The sequence below is a fragment of the Diadema antillarum genome, unplaced genomic scaffold (assembly GCF_040938485.1).
Source record: "Diadema antillarum isolate AM-2024a unplaced genomic scaffold, OU_Dant_1.0 seq00000659_RagTag, whole genome shotgun sequence".
In the NCBI taxonomy this organism is placed as follows: domain Eukaryota; kingdom Metazoa; phylum Echinodermata; class Echinoidea; order Diadematoida; family Diadematidae; genus Diadema; species Diadema antillarum.
In genome coordinates, this window is record NW_027271571.1 from 499741 (window position 1) to 518735 (window position 18995).

An 18995-nucleotide genomic window follows, 5' to 3' on the forward strand; every position below is an offset into this window, starting at 1 on the left:
GAGTGCACGAATGCTTGCTTAGCGCGCGAACCTTTGTTACAAGTGCGTGATAAACATGTTGCCCGGGGGTGGGGGAGAGGAGGGAGGGTCGGTTAAGACACCTCAAAATGAGCTCATGGCTGCGCCCAGTGCCACAAATTGTCTGCTGCCCTCAACGAACCCGAATCGGTCTATACAAATGAAATTCTTCTGCTCGTGGGCAAACTGGAACTCTGAGCTGGCTTGGTGCTTTAAAAGTGAGAGAGTAGTTTGATCCACATCAGAAATGATATCAGAAACCCTTTTCTTCATCCTAGTGGAAAATATATTACATATTTGTTCTTTCACTTTTACGACTCCTGAAATAAATATATTTTTTAAAAAACCTACATAGATGTGTAAATAAACAAAATTTGTTTTGACAGACTTCTATAATATACCAAGAATCCATTTTTACAGTCACAACTCTTTGAGTAATAATGACTGCTCATGTTTCTCATAACAAAATGATTATAAGTAAATTTTCTTTGTGATGCCAACAGTTGTAGAATGAATGAAAGGTTCTTGTTTCCATTCAAAATGCAGTACATATTGTACAGGTTAATATTACATGATTTAGTACTCAGCTTGGCTAAAGATCAACTAGGTTTTCAATTGCATGGTAATGTTAATTACTTGAACACCAAACAATTTACAATAAACTGCATCAAAATATCAAAATGCTAACTTAAGGTAAATGGCTTTGAATCACCTGAGTTGACAGAGGATATCATCATGGGTGGGAGTTGGCAAAGGCAAAAATGATGGGGGGAGGTTGGAAAAGAAACATTCTTCTTGCAGCCAGACTGATGGCTCATTAGGTGACTGATTTTGCTGTTTCATCATACAATTTGTATGTTATTGGTGTTGAAAATATTTTGTCATTTCGTTGGTGATGTTTACAGCAGAGAGAGTGGTTTTATCTTCAAGCGGTTGAAGACTCCATAAATTTTAAGAGATAGAATGCAAAACGCACTTTCACATTTCAGTTTGGGATTGGGCAGCAATTTGAAATGACATTTTGATGCACCATATTCTGACACAATATGAGAAACAGTTTGCCTTAGAGGTAAACAACTAAATGGGAATGATGAGATGTCATGACACATCAAAAAAAGATATCGTGAAGTTGGCTAGCCTGAGCCATTGCATGATCAGCCCCTTCACAGACAGTAAGCCAGCCACTGGGGACAGACTCAATCCCGTAGAATGCACCTGCAATGGCTCCTGCCATTGACCCTATGGTGTCTGTGTCCCCGTCAAGAGCGATGGCATACATCACGGTGCGCTCGAGGGCGCAAGACAGGTCGATACCCCTCACAGGTTTCTGGCAGCGGAGGAAGGAGTAGACAGCAGCTGGGACACTCTTGTGGGCTAATATTTCGTTTCCTGGGGTCAACATTGGAAGAAGGTGTGACAATTAGGTGCAGGGTCAGAACTCACTTGACTTTTTAATGTATCATCAGATTTCTCTCATTCTTTTTAGCCAGTGTCATAATTCAACTTCCCAACATTTCATAAGGCATGATGGTGACCAGTTGGGGGAGGCATTGATAAGTGAAGCTGAATGACTTTCTCATGCAGCCACTGGTCATCTTGACCTTATGCACTACCACTACTACAAAAGTCTACTGGTCACAAAGCCTTATAAATTTGTGACAAAATGTCATGAAATCAATATAACTTGTTGAGATGGCACTGTTGGTGCCCTTTGCTGATGACTGTTAGTCGCTTCCAATGACCAACATAGGTTCAGTATCATCTGCAAGCATGTAAACTGTTATGGAGTATGTGTGAGAGAGTGTGTGTTAGTGAGTGCGAGTGTGTTTGTGTGTGTCTTTGTGTGTGTGTTGTGTGTAGTGTGTGTAGGACAAGGATGAACCCTAGTATAGGGCCTGAAACCCAGGCTGCATGAAGTGAGGTGGGTTCTTCTATGCTGCATATATTGCCACTTTCTCATAACTCGGGAATTCTATAGTACATATGTCTTATCGGAGGAGACAGTATGACTAAAACACCAGATAGCTCATCTGGACCCATCAAGCATCAGAGCCCCGAATCTTTGATTTTGCACGGCTGACATGCCATTAACTCAGACCCCGTTTACAGTGCGGGGCTGGGCCGAGCCGCCGCCGAGCCCGGCCTCAATTGCGGGGCCGAGCCCCACAATTTTGTCTGTTTACAGTGCCGGGCTCGGCCCAGGCTTTTAATTCAAACCTTTCGATATTTTGTCGTAGTGGCGCTCTGCTTGTAAACAAACACAATTTGGTATACAGTGCACTCCCGTTATAACGAAATGCTCGGGACCACCAGTTTTCTTTCGTTATAACGATTTCGTTATAACACCGAACAAATACAATATAAAGCGAAAACAAGGAAACCACGCATATTAAATCATATTCTGTTTGTTGAATACTCATCATACACTGGAAAGCTACATGGAATGGGATGGTACCTTTTCAATTTTGTTTAAATATTTCATTTAAAAGAGAGCATAATGTTGTTTGTATTGTCATACATGTATAGAAAATGATGGTTTAGGATTCGGTTACAGTTCGCTATTCCAAAGGTTCGTTTTGTACTAAAGTTCGTTACTCTGAAGGATCCTTATTCCGAAGTTTCGCCATTCCTGGGATTCCGAAGGTTTGTTCATCTGAAGCTTCGCTCTTCCGAAGATTCGTTATTCCAAAAGTTCATAATTTAGAAGGTTCGTTGATCGGAAAATGAAATGAAATTCATCATTCCGAAGATTTGTTAATCAAAAACTGAGAAAGGTTCACTATTCCGAAGGTTCGTTGATCGGAAAATAAAATGAGGTTCGTCATTCCGAAGGTTTGTAAATCAAAAACTGAGAAAGGTTTTCTATTCCGAAGGTTCGTTGTTCCGAAGGTTTTTTAATCCAAAAATGAAATAAGGTTTGTTATTCTGAAGAAGGTTTGTTAATCACAAAATGAGAAAGGTTAGTTATTTCGAAGGTTCGGATATCTTCAGATGATTATAAGCTAGGTTAGTGGATTCACCTTTTTCTCTCTTGGATTAACAAAACTTTTTTTTTATGTTCTGATTAACAAACGTTTGGAATTTCTATCATTTTCAGACTAACGAACCTTCGTAATAAGAACCATATTTCATATTGTCGGATTAACGAACCTTAAATTGATAACGAACCTTTGGATGGACTAACGGCAAAATGTTCGTAATAACAAACCCTATTTCGTTTCCAAACTAACGGACATTTTAGGTGTATCGGAAACTGTGTGTTTTGTAATAAAGAACCTTCAGAACAATAAAACGAACAGTTATTTTAATAATTTCAGATTACCCATCGGAAACTGTGCGTGACACACGGAGCGAACACACAGTGATGTGAAGCGTTCGCCCATGCAGAGAAGCTATAAATGCTTGTTCCACTACGTATTTTCGAAAGCGATCCGCATTTCGTTATAACGGAGCACATTTCTTTTGTTTTTCTTTGTCAGTGGCGCTCGAAAAAGACTTCGTTATGACCGTGTTCGTTATAAGCGAATTTTGTACCATAGGCTTTAATGGCGATAATTTTGGGACCAGAAGTTTTACTTCGTTATAACCGTGTTCGTTGTAACAAGAGTGCACTGTAGTCTGGTTTCCAGACCCTTTGCCAACTGGACTACGCGTCGCCGCCGCCTTTGCCGAAGGAAAAATCCTTTGCAGGACAAAACCACCTTAAACTATGCTAGCTGTCGACGTTGAGGGCATTAATATCCTGAATAGCGAAATAGTACAGCAGAGGGTCTGGAAGCCAGACTAAATTTGGTACCCGCATTTGGCGCAGTTTGCGTTTACACTGAGAAAAGGCCGGGCTCGGCCACGGCCGAGACCACCTCCAGAGCGTGGCCAAATGCGCGACCAATTTTGGCCCCGCATTTGGCCTTTTGCGCGTATACACTGAAATGAAGGCCAGGCTTGGCCGCGGCCGAGCCCGGCCTTTTCGCTCACTGTAAACGGGGTCCAAGCCAGCTCATTGCTCATAGCATGTATGTGTATGCGTGCACAAACACACACTCATGCACACACACTCCTACACACAAGATATTAGTGTTTGAAATGCTGTTGCTCCTACCTAACTCAGCAGCTATCCTCTTGATGTCTGCATTCTCCTTCAGAAGAGTTTTCATCAACCTCAACTTCTGGCAGTATACTTTTGCTTCATCCTGCTCAGGTGTACCATCTCCTTTCCTGTCGATGCAAAAGTTATGAATTTTTAAAGTTTTGGTGTTGGAATCGCTGGATGAGGAGACTTCTTGAGGTTATGGCATCATGTGTGGACACCAATACAAAGAAAATATAAAGGGAATTCCACAAAAATTCATTTTTCATGAAAATTACACATTCCATCAACTTGATACTGACATAATTATGTTAAGAGTAGCAATTATTCCCCCTGCTTTCTGAAAGCGGTTTAATAGTCAAGTGCTCTTTCATTATGCTAGAAAAGTGAGTTTTTGCAGAATTTTCTTTATATTCTAAGACTGCATGACTAAGACTGCATGATGTGCAGATACCTGGAGACTTTAGCTTCAGGGGGAACAGCCACCACCTCCTCTTTCTCCATCACCTCTAGGAGCCTGTCGACGAAAGTGTTGGCATCAAACGATGACGGGTCTGAGTGGAGTGCCAGATGAACCGCCAAACACTGAAGGATGGCCCCATTGTAGCCCTTGGCATTGGCATGGGTCAGCTGGGCACTCTGACGAGCTGCCTGACATGTCCAAAGGATCATGAATAGGGGTAACTTACCTGGTACAGTCAAACCTGTCTATAGCGGCCACCCAAGGGAGACGGAAAAAGTGGCCGTTATAGACAGGTGGCCGCTATAGACAGGTAATCCAACTTTGTGTGCATTGCTTATCATCGTTGTATCCTTACATGTACATGTACATAATTGTATGTGAGTACGTATGCACACACAGTGTATTTCATGCATTTAACCATGCCGGTGTATATGAAATTGTTGCACAGTATAGTATGTGTATTGTCGTGAAGTAAGCTTAACAAAAGTGCATTATTATGACTGAATGAGGGATGAATGCCGCGGTGACTATCACCGAACGTTGCCCGCATGGCTACAAAGCAGAAAAACACGCTGAATTATCATCTCGGCTACGGCTCCTTAGGGTTTTTGGCTGCTATAGACAGGTTAAAATCTACCGCGGGAAACAAAATTTGTGGCCGCTGGCCACGTTAGACGGGTGGCCGCTATACACAGGGTCTTTAACAGGGCATTTCTCTCGGGGGGATTTTTCAGTGGCCGCTGTAGACAGGTGGTCGCTATAGACAGGTGGCCGCTAAGGCAGGTTTGACTGTATATATAAAAGTGGCTATATTGAAATGATAACAATAAAATGGTAATACATCTACTACTACTACTATTACTACTACTACTACTATTACCACTATTACTACTACTACTACTACTATTACTACTACTACTACTATTACCACTATTACTACTACTACTACTACTGCTACTGCTGCTACTACTACCACTACTACTACTACTACTACTACTGCTACTACTACTACTACTACTACTACTACAACTACTACTACTACTACTGCTACTACTACTACTACTACTACTACTACTACTACTACTACTGATATCCCTGCTAAAACCACTGCTACTTTTAGCTACTACTACTTATATCACTGCTAAAACCACTGCTACTTTTAGCTACTACTCTAGCAAGGCACCTTGCCCATATTGCTGCTCTCAACCATGGAGTATAAATGGGTGCCCCATAGGATGAGCATGTTTATGTTGGTTGATCAGCATGTGCACGCCTGTGAAATAATGACCGGCTGGAATGCTCCCCACGAAGTGGAGAGTGAGCACTGTCAGTGCTGGTTGGAAATAATGTATCCAGTGACCAGGGTAATAAATAGTCTGTAAAGTGTATTGAAATTCTTGAGATTCTGATGGAATCCCATTTTCTTTGCTCAATTTTCCACTTAAATTCTTAACAGTGAGCTTTCGCAAGCACAACGCGGCCGGTAGTTGAGTGTGCTGTGTGCAAACTTTGCTTCTGCACATGATCAAATCCGAGAAACGTCCTGTCCTGGGGAAAACGAGAATGGTACTCGGCCAAAATACCGTTCGGTCCCTATGCTGGGCTGGATTCAACCAGCCAATCAGCGATCTTGTCGCTACGCCTCCATCCAAACAGGAAAGCGAAACTGCTTAGATATGGGGACGGGAGTCCAAGTACAGGGACTGTCACAGCCGATTGCTTTCGTGTACTCTCAGTCTTTCCGTCCTGTAACGAAAGCTCCCTATAAAGTCTGAAATGCGCTTTGTAAAAACTAGCTATTGTTATTATTGTCATCACTATGACTTCTACTACCATTAGTCGTAACATGATAATTTATAAAGTAACAGTAGTTTAAATAGTAGTAGTAGTCGTAGTAGTAGTTATAGCAGATCATCATCATCATCATTAGGATGAGCATAACTGCAATTACAGCATTAACCTATTGAGGACGAGTCCCGAATATACTCGGGCAGGTGTCTATGGGATATGTGTGTTGTAGCAAAATCAGGCCGTCCTCAACAGGCTAATGATGCTATCGAAATCATGAATATGCTGAAGAAAGTTTGTGCACTATGAAAAGCAATCAAAAGCATCTTAACACAGAAATTAACAATGCATGTAGCAAAAGTTGATGCTAGACACCTCAATCATTTGGTCAAAGTTGTCGGCAGGACACAGACCAACTGGCGCCACTCTCATGGCTCCTCCATTGCCATAGGAACCAGATCCCCCAAACTGTGTCCTGGCTGGCTGGTAGACATCATCAAGATCCTCCCCCAGAGGTTTCAAGATAGAGATAACATCAGCTCCATAGCCTCTGTTGGGACTCTGGATATATTCAGCAGCAAATCTGAAAGCAGAAAGGACACAAACCATTATTCACAGCATCAACACAAAAGAAAGAAAAGAATAAGGAGAAAGAAGAACAGGATATAACTGTTCAGATTTCACTATGGTCTTACATCTGATTAGATCTAGTAAAGTCTTTGAGTAATTGAAAGAAACAATTAAATAAAAAAGCAAAAGGGAATCAATCCCCCCTGAGATCTCGGCCATCGATTGCACAATAACATCATGAAAATTGGCACACATGTTACCTGTGGCGTAATCTACCAAAATATAAAAAAAATGAAATTTTCATTCTTTATGACTGATATTAAGTGACAAAGTATACTCAGTACTGCTGTATTTACTCTCAGCATTTCTGGTTTAGGGCAAGTCCAAGATAACACGCGCGTGACGTATGGGACATTCAGAGACTTTTATGACCTGAAAAATGGTGTTAATGGCCTTTGATCTTATTGAACTTTATCATGGTGATTGATATCTAGGAGAAGTATAATCATGTAAAAAATGGAGAAAAATGACCATCACAATTATATTCCAGAAGAGAAAATATGTGCCGTTACGTATGGGACCAGAAAATTTTTGTTTTTTTGAACATTTTTTTCAACCTCAAGTAAAATCAGTTGAAACTACTCAAATACTGATCCAGATTGTCAAGGAAACAATATTCCCCAAATATTTACCATCATAATCATATTCAATCATATCTTTATATTTTTATGACCAACCTGAGTATGCATGCCCTTTGTCCCCCATTTGTTTAGTGTGTTGAGAACCATGTTTATGAGTATTTTGCAAAATAATTTTGCAAAATACCCATAAACAAATTTTTGCATAATTATTGATGTAGAATCAGTTGAAATTACTCAAATACTGATCCAGATTGTCAAGGGAACAATATTCCCCAAATATTTACCATCATAATCATATTTAATCATATTCTATATTTTTATGACCAATCTGAGTATGTAGGATGCCCTGTATTTTTATCAGGATAGTTACTACTAAAAGATTGAATAGCATTGAAGTGTTTACTTCCATTGATGACGGGCAGTTTGCCATTCAGTTTCGATAAAAACACAACTTGACACAAGAAATATTACGGTAATTTTAATAAATATGCAATACCTGCTGCGTGGAACCCCAGTAATCGAGTAGATATATGATGTCTGTCTAGCAATCAGGTCATTGATTCGAGTCACACCTCAGTATGTATACCCATGAATTTTGTCATGGCTACTTCTGAAAACTGAATAAGGACAATTTGTTTATCACTTGCAATAAAAAAAAAAAATGGTACAAAAAACACTAATTTGAAGTAACATCTTCATTATCATCACATACATGTGTTATACAATGCAGCTACAACATAGCTAGAGCTCTACATTGTGTGGTGAACAGTACCCAATATACTACAATGTAGTAGTTGAACTGCAATTTTTCAATCTGCTTGTGTATTCGGTTTCAGAACCCTTAAATCAGAGGTCTCTACTTAAAGGGACTGTATAGTTCTGGTTCAGATGGGAATTCTGATTTCAACTTTTACAAGATAATTAGCACTTCTTTTATGAAATATTTAAATAGCATACAATTCTAGGAGGAATTTAAAGTTAACATGACAAAAATCCGTTTTGAAATGGCTGAGATATCCAGAAACGTGGTGTCCTAACAAAAGATGGGTCACATTTTTTATTAAGACCACTTCATTTTACTTTGTATTTGTTTGTTTTTTGATATCTCAGTCATTTCAAATTGGATCTCCATCAGATAAACTTTGAATTCCTCTAGTCTTAGAATTGTATGCTCTTTAATAATTCATATAATTGGTTTCCAATCATCTCGAAAAATGTTGAAAACTGAATCCCCATTTCTACAAAAACTACACCATCCCTTTAATGCTGATTTTCATTGTGTATTTTGCCATCTCCCCCTCCCCCTTTCTGAAAATTGTTCAGTCAAGTACATGTATTGTTTCAAGTGTCTATAACTCAAAAGTAGCTGCAAAGTTGGGATGCTTTCTTCAGGATTATTGACCATTTGTGTACTGAGAGACCTTCCCAGCTAGCTACATGCATTCACATGCAATATGTATGAGGATGTCCCATACGTAACGCATTTGTCCCATACGTAACATTATTTCATTGCCTAATAAAAAATATTTCTTTTACTATTTTTTCTTCTTTCTATGTTATTTAACTTCTCTAAACAATAAATTAGAACTTTCCAAAAGGGCATTCAAATAACCTTAGCAATCTCAGAAAAAACCTAAAAAAAATGACCTCAATTTGTTACGTATGGGACATCTCATGATAGGACACGAGCTAATTTGCATAATCATTTGCATAATCCCTAAATTTTCATACCAAGTTAAACTATTTGATGAACTTCTTATGTCCACATATTAATCAAATATCATTTGCTTTCCTTTGAATAAATATTAATTTTTATAAATGTCCCATACGTAACAGTGTGTTTCACATTTATGCAAATGAAGCCCTTGAAATTTGCATAAATTTACGTAATATCATTTTTTCCTCCATGGAAATCAAAACTTCAACTCATAAGCTTCAAAATGATACCAAACATGTCAATATTGAGCAAAGATGAAATTTTGCCTTCTGAGGGGACCTTATCTTGGACTTGCCCTTTAATGGAATAGAATTTCTTAAAGATTCTCTCTAATAGGGTTCTGGGCTCCCTGCCTGCCCTGCCCTGCCCCCCCCCCCCCCCCCCCCCCCCCCCCCCCCCCCCCCCAGTGGGAGCATGGTGCCCATTTGTACAAATTCAGATCCAATAAACCTAGGGGCACTACCTGCCAAGTTTGGTGAAAATCCATCATGGGATTTTCAAAAAAAGCTGATAATGTGAAAAGTTTGCGCATGATGCACATGTTATATGATGAACAATTGCTATAGCTCACTTGAACCTTTGGTTCAAAAGTGACAATATCCCAAAGTTGCAGTTTCTCACTACTAACGCTGTTGAAAATCTGGGCTTAAATGTTTTCTTGATGAATATTCTTCTTTGTATCTTCATATCCAGAGAACTTTGGTGTACATATGATCGTAACAAAATTAAGAGATAAGTATTGCCTATTGGTAGGATGGTCAAAATACAAACTGATATCAATAAATGACAAGTACACTTGACAAAGGTATCCTTCACATCAGCTTAAGTTGTCAAATCAAGCAGACTAGATCAACATCAAGATGTCTGCTATATGATATGCACTATGATACTGATAATGCCCAATGTGGACTTACTTCTTGGCCAAATCGCTGCCATTGAGCTTTCCTCTATTATCAATCAGGGACTGTGCAACACTGCGAGCCATTGCTGTGTCATCGGTGTAGCAGAGATAATCTGTCAAAAACAGTTTTCACCCACAAAACTCTTTAAATTACTTTTTTTTCTTTTTACATGCAGATAGTACTCACTACACATATTCAAATATATACAAACATGGGTTTATTCAGTGACTGTTTGCAAAACTCATATATGTACAGGATCTCCCAACTTATTTTTTTTTTTTATTTTTTATTTTTTTGGTCTGCATCCTCACCGCATCCTTCACAAAGTTGTAGTAGAAATATCAATGAAATGAATACTAAAGCATGTAGCAGTATAACAGAATTGAACAACTTCATTAGCCTTTGATAATCATCATCATCTATCATCACCACCACCACCTTAATTCATATGGCATTGTCATGAGGAAAATGAATAGCGTAATACATTGTATCATTTACATTTCTTGTACAGTGTACAATGTAAAGCGTTTCATGCTCTTAAAGACAATTGTATCAAGACAGTTGCTGGGTAAGGGAGAATCATTCTCTCTAGAAGAAATTGTGCTCATATAGTTTACCATCTAGACATCTATTATATTTAAAAACTGAAACACCCGAACTCTGCATTTTCAATGAGAACATGTTACAAACTGATAAAAATATTAGCTTCCTATTATTTTTACAAATTCCGTACCCTTTTCTGTTATATCTGTTCCAATCTGTTGAAAGAACTGCACGAGTTCCTGGAAGGTGTTAGCAGGCACACCTTTGACCTCATAAGGTGCACCAAGGCAGTCTCCTGCCACTGCACTCACCAGGCAGCCTTGGAATCTAGAGCGGAGGCTTGGGTTACCTGCTGCCATCTTCAGCATGCTAGTTGCCAGTGAAGTCAAACTCTGCTATGAAGGCACTACCTTGATCTTCTACTATAGTCTGTAAATCTTGAAGCTAGCAGATGTACACAAACTATTACTGTTTATAAATATAATAGTGATCAATAATAATGATTAAATGTTACATAACATAATGATAATAAAAAATACAGCCAACTGCATTGCATATCAGTTCGGGAAACCCACTCACAAGGGGGGCCCCTCCTTATAAGTAACCCGTCCCCCTTATAAGTAACCCCGTCCCCCTTATAAGTAACCCCCGGGGCACCCCTTATAAGGAGTCTCCACGCTTTTTTGCAATGCAACGCGAAAATGAAAGGACTGCGGCAATTCGCTTGATTATGTCCATAAAGCTTCACAAGTTTCCTAGTTACTCACGAAATTTGAGCAAAATCGGTTTGAGGCATCATATCTAAAATCATGGATTTAAATGCGATGTCCAACGACCCATGCGAATGCTGAAATGCGAGCGATTACTGGCGTGAGTGTCGCCAGGCGCGGCGGCGCGGCAATGCTTGAGTGCAGACGTGGCGACTGAGTACGGAGACTCTCTCGTACTCAGTCGCCACGTCTGCACTCAAGCATTGCCGCGCCGCCGCGCCTGGCGACACTCGCGCCAGTAATCGCTCGCATTTCAGCATTCGCATGGGTCGTTTGACATCGCATTTAAATCCATGATTTTAGATATGATGCTTCAAACCGATTTTGCTCAAATTTCGTGAGTAACTAGGAAACTTGTGAAGCTTTATGGACATAATCAAGCGAATTGCCGCAGTCCTTTCATTTTCGCGTTGCATTGCAAAAAAGCGTGGAGACTCCTTATAAGGGGTGCCCCGGGGGTTACTTATAAGGGGGACGGGGTTACTTATAAGGGGGACGGGTTACTTATAAGGAGGGGCCCCCCTTGTGAGTGGGTTTCCCGAACTGATATTCAATAACACTGTTACAAATAATAAAGAAGTACCTGGTATATTAATCATATTCTACTATTCACTAACATTGATGAGAATTTGAAAGCTGCTGTCACTGCTCTTCCTTTAAAATGAAGAGGCACAACCATTGTAGAAATTATACATTATCTTTAAAATAAATGGGTGGGTCATACTACATGTGTCATGTATTCTTTTGCGAGAAAGTAACATATTCTTCTGAAATATTAACCGAGATTCTGTGTGGCTATATAAAAAAAAACAACAAAAAAAACAAAAACAAAAAAACAAAAGTGAGCATACCTACGAATTTGCAGAGAGGAACTTGGGAGAAGACAGATGATTTAAACATCAACATGTTATGAAAACTATGTCAACCATTCAAAATTGCCTCTACATCTGCCCGGCCTTGTTAGCATTTCACACACCTTGAAAAAAGTTGTCACAGACGAGTCAACTTAATTATGAACATCATTTTGCTTTTGATATTTACTGTAATGTACTTACATTCTGATGATCGGAAGTTTTAACTAAGGAGAGAAAGAGACTTAAGTCTTAACGTTAGAGAGTCACACAGAAAGACTTACTGTGGGACTACAGTACTGATGTGACGGTGTACCTCGATTCAGTGACTGATTGATGAAGAAGGCGTAACTGCTTGGTTACTTGGTTCTGGGACCACACAGGTGACGAAAATAACAAAACCACTTTCCAGTCGAACTGGACTTAGCTCGGCCTAAACTATGACTTACAAATGCAGCAGTGACAAGGCCATGCAACTCCGGACATGGACATCGCTCGAAAAGCAGTCATGTTAGTCTCTGTTCATGTTTTCTGCTTTGACATGTGGTGGCGCTAGATTTGTAAACACAGCACGCACTCATTTCTAGTTTATTCAGCTCCAAACGCGTCTGCCGTATCCACGGATACAGACATGCATGTAGACATAAAATTATATCTAGATCATGTCATTTAGACGTTGTGATGAGGAGCCATCATGTCTCTTGAATCATTCCAAGCTGCTCTAACTCTTGGTATGACAGGTAGTGCATTCGGCAGTAGAAATGAAGACTGGGGACATGCGGAATCTAGCGCTGAAAAACAGCGGGTAGTTCAACAGCTTGGTGGTGTCGGGGCAATTACTGTCGGCCCGCCCGCCTGGCCCGTACCCGAGGAGAGCGTCTTCACCGTAGCTACGGTTCAATCCGTGGCAACGGGCAAAACCGGTGGTGATTTAATCCGTGATATTGCAATGAGATACGCCGATAGTCTGGCCACCGACATGCACAACCGACCTATAAGTACCTACATGCTAAGGGAAGTTTCTCGCTTGCAGCCGGCCGATCTCGAAGACGGCATATTCCAAGATTACAACGACCACGCAACTCACTCCTCAGCAGCTCTGCGAGGCCTGTGTGCGGGACTGCGATACCACAAGGCCAAACACGTTCGGGAGCTAGTAGCAGCCACTGTCGACATCGCTAGGATTCTTCATCACCACCCTGTAGCCTACATGGGTGCAGTGACGGCAGCCCTGTTTACTTCATACGCCATACAAGAAAAAGAAATGCGAGAGTGGGGCGCGGGACTCCTGACTACCCTCCCCATGATTTTGGAGTTTGTGGCCTCAAGCGGCAGAGACGTCATCCAGAACATGTCAACATACCAGGTGCATACCTCAGCCAATGTCTCATGTAGAGCCTACTTGAGGGTTCATAAGTTCAACAATATGCTGTACAGACATACCGTAGATGCAACTCTTCCATAGTAGCTCTTACAACATACCAGTAATCTCTTCTTCTTCTTGTCTTCTTGTCAGTAGTCTGCTTCCTTCAACCTTGAAGATTCTTGCAGAACTTGGTGATAGTGTGTGTCATAGGGGTAAGGTGCATGTGCCAATAATTCACAGGGTGCAAGTAAAAACTGCCTTGAATCTAGCTGTTGCTGCCTTCCGTCAGCAGGAGACGAAAGGCGTTAACTGAAGAGGCCGTCACAACATCGTCAGGGAGGGCATTCCAGGATCTAACAGTTCTAGGAAAGAACGAGTTTTGGTGCTGTTGTGTCTGGGATTGAGGGATGAGGTAGCCTTGGGTGTTCACACCTCTGGATGGTCTGGTGGATTTGGTGATGAAAGCCTCACAGTTGAATGGTACAAGCTGGGTGTGGATCTTGTAGAACATCACAAGACGCAGATGTTCACGTCTCTGTTGTAGTGATGTCCATCCCAGCTCCTGCAGCATTGATGATACACTTGATGTATTCCGATATCGGTTTAGAGTGTATCTGGCTGCCCTCCGCTGGATCATCTCAATCTTGCTGATCTTGCTGATCTCACATGTGCAAATAACGAGATACAGGAATCTAGGCATATGTGTATTCCCAAATATAATTTGTTTGTGAGCTTTACTGCACAAAAATGTTATGACAAATACTTCAAATGAATAATTTTCATTTCCTCAGATTGGTATCATTGTTTGGAGGATAGTGTGAAAAATTAACAAAAAGGTGGGAAATAGGACAAGGATGAGATATATCGTGAAATATATAGTCGTATAGTCTTGCGCATACAATATGATATTTTACATTATGCAGTGAATATATGAGTTATATTGATACAGTGTTATGTATTACAACATGATTATAATGTGATATGTAATATAATAGACTAATATGATAGATTTTGATGTATACAGTATATTTATGACATTTGATATACCATTATGTAATAGGTTAATCGTGATAAATCTAATATCATGTTATATGAGAATACATCTTTTCAATTTGACAGGTGTTTGAACAGACATGGAGGGAGTATCTTCACATGCGGGGGATAACTGATGGGGAGCGGCAGCCAAATTTCCCTCGGAAATATGACATAAAGAAGCGTGACATGCTCTACCAGAGCTTTGCTCTCCCCAACAAAGAGCTAGGGTCAACTGGACTGGATGCAACTCTTATAGCGTATGTACAATTTGTTATGAAACAAATTCATGCACCAGAGGTCATTTTGGTGTTGATGAAAAATAAAATACAGAAAATTGTGAAACAGTGATGCTCTTTTAAGATTAGGAGTATATGAGAAATCCTTTGTGTTATGTTGAAGTACACAGAAAGTTGTGAAATAGAATGATGCTCTTTTCAGATCAGGATTATATGAGAAATTCTTTGTGTTATTTTGAAATACATCTTTACTGAATATTGCCATTTTAGTAGATTTCAGAAAACTATAAACACTTTATTTTTCTCAAGTATATTATCCTGATGTTACCTATACATGTACAATGTACATTGTATTCTAAATTGAATAGTTTATTCTCCTTACAGTTCCACTTAATTTGTATACAGGCAAATCCCTGTACAACTATTGAAGTCCTTGAGACTGGCTGCTTTCTTTTGTTATATCAAATTTCATCATAGCAAAACAAAATATAAAGATACATGTATATAGATATTTTTACTCTGCTGAAACAAAATTTCATTGTAGCCATTTTCGTTACTGAGGGAGTACCTGATTATTCCACTTTTACAAGTTTTTTTAATGGAGGTAGCCCATTATAGCTAGGGAAATATTTTAATGAAATCATATCCATCATTGTTCTCTTCTTTATCTTGACAAAAACTATAGATATGTTTGTAGCACTTGATGTTCTCTTGGTTCAGGTATGATGCCCTGCTGTCGTCGGGTAGCAGCTGGGAGGCTCTTTGCAACAACTCCATGTTCCACTCTGGCCAGGGAAAAGTGTCTGGCGCCCTCGCAGCCAGCTGGTGGGGCATTCAGCACGGCTTCAGTCCCGTGCCCTTGTGTAATTATAATCACGTAGAATTCAAAGATCGCCTGCTTGAGTGTGCATCCAAGCTGTATGAACTCAGCTGGTGATGGCAGTCCCGAGCTTCCATGAAGAAAATTCAACCATTGATGATACACTGCATTCATTTATACACTGCTCTAATCTTATAAACTCACTCATCTGTGTATCAAATGTTATACAACACCTCAGAATGATGTCGAATTGTGATTGGCCAAGAACATGTCACATGACATTCAATAGAAAATACCTATCAAACTCATTGAGAGTGACAGCCATACAATAGGCCCCTGGCATGGGCCTATTGCACGACTCGAAGGTACTATAGCACGGCTTCGTGGGGGGCTACTAATGCATGGCCGCTCACAGAGTTCTGTGGCTCACAGCAGCAAAGCGCCTGCAAACTACATTGTACGTGCTGGCCGGCTGCGCTGCGATGCGCTGCCGGTAAACAGACCAATCGCGGCGGAGTACAGTGTACTGCAACGTTAACGTGTACGCGCAGCTACTTTACCTAGCTAGTTGCATGTATTGCGGCCTACCTACTGCTGTGTTTTTAGTTTTGACTCTGATCTGCTACGTGGACCACAGTGATCCCAAAATCAAGACTTCATTTCAAGTTGAGAAACCGTAATTTGATTATTTTTCTGTGTTTTTATACAAAATCATTTTCGGAAATAGAGAAAGTCTAGACCTACTACTAGATCTACCGACATCTCAGGTAGGCTTAACAGTCGGGCCTAACTCGATCTAACGTTAGCGTAGAATGGGTATAGACCCTGCGGAGTTTGTGATACCGGTACCTGTGACTGTGTGGTCGAATCATGACGAGTGTTTGAAAGCAGTACACAGGGTGGTTTACAATTCTCAGCCTAATTGTTACATTTATTTTTGGGCCTTCCTGAGTTAGCGGTGACTAATTTAGTACTGTGATTGTGGACAAGGTGTTGTATAAAACGAATAATTTATGATTTTGTTCGTGCATTGGGGCACGTAATACCGCACTCGGCGCGAGATTCGCCACTGGTCTATTCAACGCGGCGCTACGCGCCTCAGTTGAATAGACCAGTGACTTATCTCGCGCCTCGTGCGGTATTCGTGCCCTATGCACTCACAACTCATAAATTATTCGTATACTATCCTCTGGAGTGACTTCATTCCAAATAGAAATATTAGTGCTATGCTACATTGTTGATACTGTATCAGTGATTGAGATCACACTTCAGTGCTGTACTTTGTGGTATATTTGTCTTTGTTTGCTTACTCGGTGTTTATTTTCAAGAAAGTGAGTATTATAATGCTTGATAATCTTCCAAATGTTTGCACTTATGATCCCATTTCTGAGTGGTTTTGCCGTGAGCAAACATTACAGCCTTAATAGGATTGCTGTTACAGGTAAGATAAGTTACCGGTTATGGTACTCAATCAGTATCGTTCTCTCTTTCCTTTAGAAATGTGTTCGTGCTGCCATGTCTTTAGATTTTGTCCATTTCGCTTTTTTTCTTTTTTGTCTTTCTGAAGTATGCATGTATTTACCATTTACTGCTATATCGTCAGCCTTAAGTGTACACAATTGTCTGTTGACTATTTATGCAAAGATGCTGGTATTCAAATCCGAAGACAATATATATATATATGTATATATCTATATATATATATATATATATATATATATATATATATCAGGGGCGGATCCAGGGAGGATCGCAACCGGCGCACGCCCCCCTTTATTTTTTGTTGAAACAAAAGAAATAAAAAGAAAAAAATGGGGGGAGGGGTGCGTGCGCCCCCCTTTAATTTTGTAAACGCGCCCCCTCTTTACGGAATTCCTGGATCCGCCCCTGTATATATATATATATATATATATATATATATACATGTATATGAGATAATATATATACATATATATCATTATTATTATTATCATTATCATTATTGTTTTATTTTTTTTTTACTGCAATGAAACAAGTGCGCAAACCAGTGTGTCACTAATGTTTGTAAACATTCTTAGATGGCTGTGAGGAAGGGGAAGGTGTGAAACATCTCATTCCAATTTTGCTGAATACTATGGTGTTGGAACACAATATGGTAGCAATATGACATCATTTGTACATGGTTCATTTAACATTTATTTTCTAGACTGCAAAACGATTACAAGGAGATGAAGACTCAGCGTGACTGTATACAATCATCAGTAGTTTAGATATCCATATGGTGTATGAAAAATCTTTCTCTGGTAGTAAATGTAAAGACAAAAAATAAGGATTCTGAAATAATTATGTGAAATATCTATACTGCTCAAATCAGTGATTTTACTCTGAACAAGGAGGTCCTAGGCTCCTATTATAGTGCCTTCTTGCTCTGACTAACACAGACCTTTCAAAAGGAAAGTAATCAATACTTGAATTTTAGTCCCAGAATAAATGAAAAACCATACCATTCTCAATTAGAATTACTTCTGTTGTATTTTCTAGGTTAGCAATATTGTAATGCAATCTTATCATATATGAAACTTAGCGATAGATGACAGCACTCCAGGTTTTAACTTCAATATGAAAGTGACACATTGTAATTATGTTAATGATGTGATGCAGATTGATATCATGCCTTTCATAATGAGTAACCAGATGAGTTTATTTATGTAAGTTTCAAATGTTTTGTACAAGGCTGATGCCATAACTGACTGTAGATGTCTGTTGGAAACTTACGCAAAACTTCTATTACTGGCTAAATGATGTGCAGTCTGTAATATGAAGTCACATACAGTGTGAATAGCAAATGTACCTACAGTGTATTATTCATAGCAATATCACTTCTAGTATAGAAGTTCAGACCTATGCACTTGTGGCACTCTGTGCTTGCACAAATTGTCTGTTTTTATATTTATGCCCGACAGGTGTGCTAGACTATTGTGATTATTTCATATGTAGACGTAAGAGAGTCAATCTTCAGCCAGTGCCCAGTGACATTAATCATAACATTCATATCAGATAAATAATTATTGCTTTGGGAGAGGAAAACTGGGGAGAAGTACATTTTTATCACAACATATTAAATGTAAGTAAGTATTCTAAATCAGACTAAGTTCAAATTGACGCCATATAAATGCTGGTTATTATCATTATTGGTGGAACCTATAATG

The 18995-nt window shown here is 39.6% G+C and overlaps 2 protein-coding genes across 2 annotated transcripts; one reads left to right on the forward strand and one right to left on the reverse strand.

Moving 5' to 3' along the window:
- Positions 1–611: 611 nt before the first annotated feature.
- On the reverse strand, positions 612–11088 carry LOC139736633 (ADP-ribosylhydrolase ARH3-like). The gene is made up of 6 exons (XM_071647384.1): positions 10920–11088; positions 10199–10298; positions 6732–6939; positions 4560–4756; positions 4118–4233; positions 612–1407 (listed from the first exon to the last, which is right to left on the reverse strand). Exons 1-6 carry the CDS (start codon positions 11086–11088, stop codon positions 1127–1129), a joined length of 1071 nt encoding a protein of 356 aa, XP_071503485.1. The 3' UTR covers positions 612–1126.
- A 1956-nt stretch (positions 11089–13044) lies between these two features.
- Positions 13045–15924, forward strand: LOC139736644 (ADP-ribosylhydrolase ARH1-like). The gene is made up of 3 exons (XM_071647393.1): positions 13045–13716; positions 14836–15008; positions 15708–15924. Exons 1-3 carry the CDS (start codon positions 13045–13047, stop codon positions 15922–15924), a joined length of 1062 nt encoding a protein of 353 aa, XP_071503494.1.
- The last annotated feature ends 3071 nt before the right edge of the window (positions 15925–18995 follow it).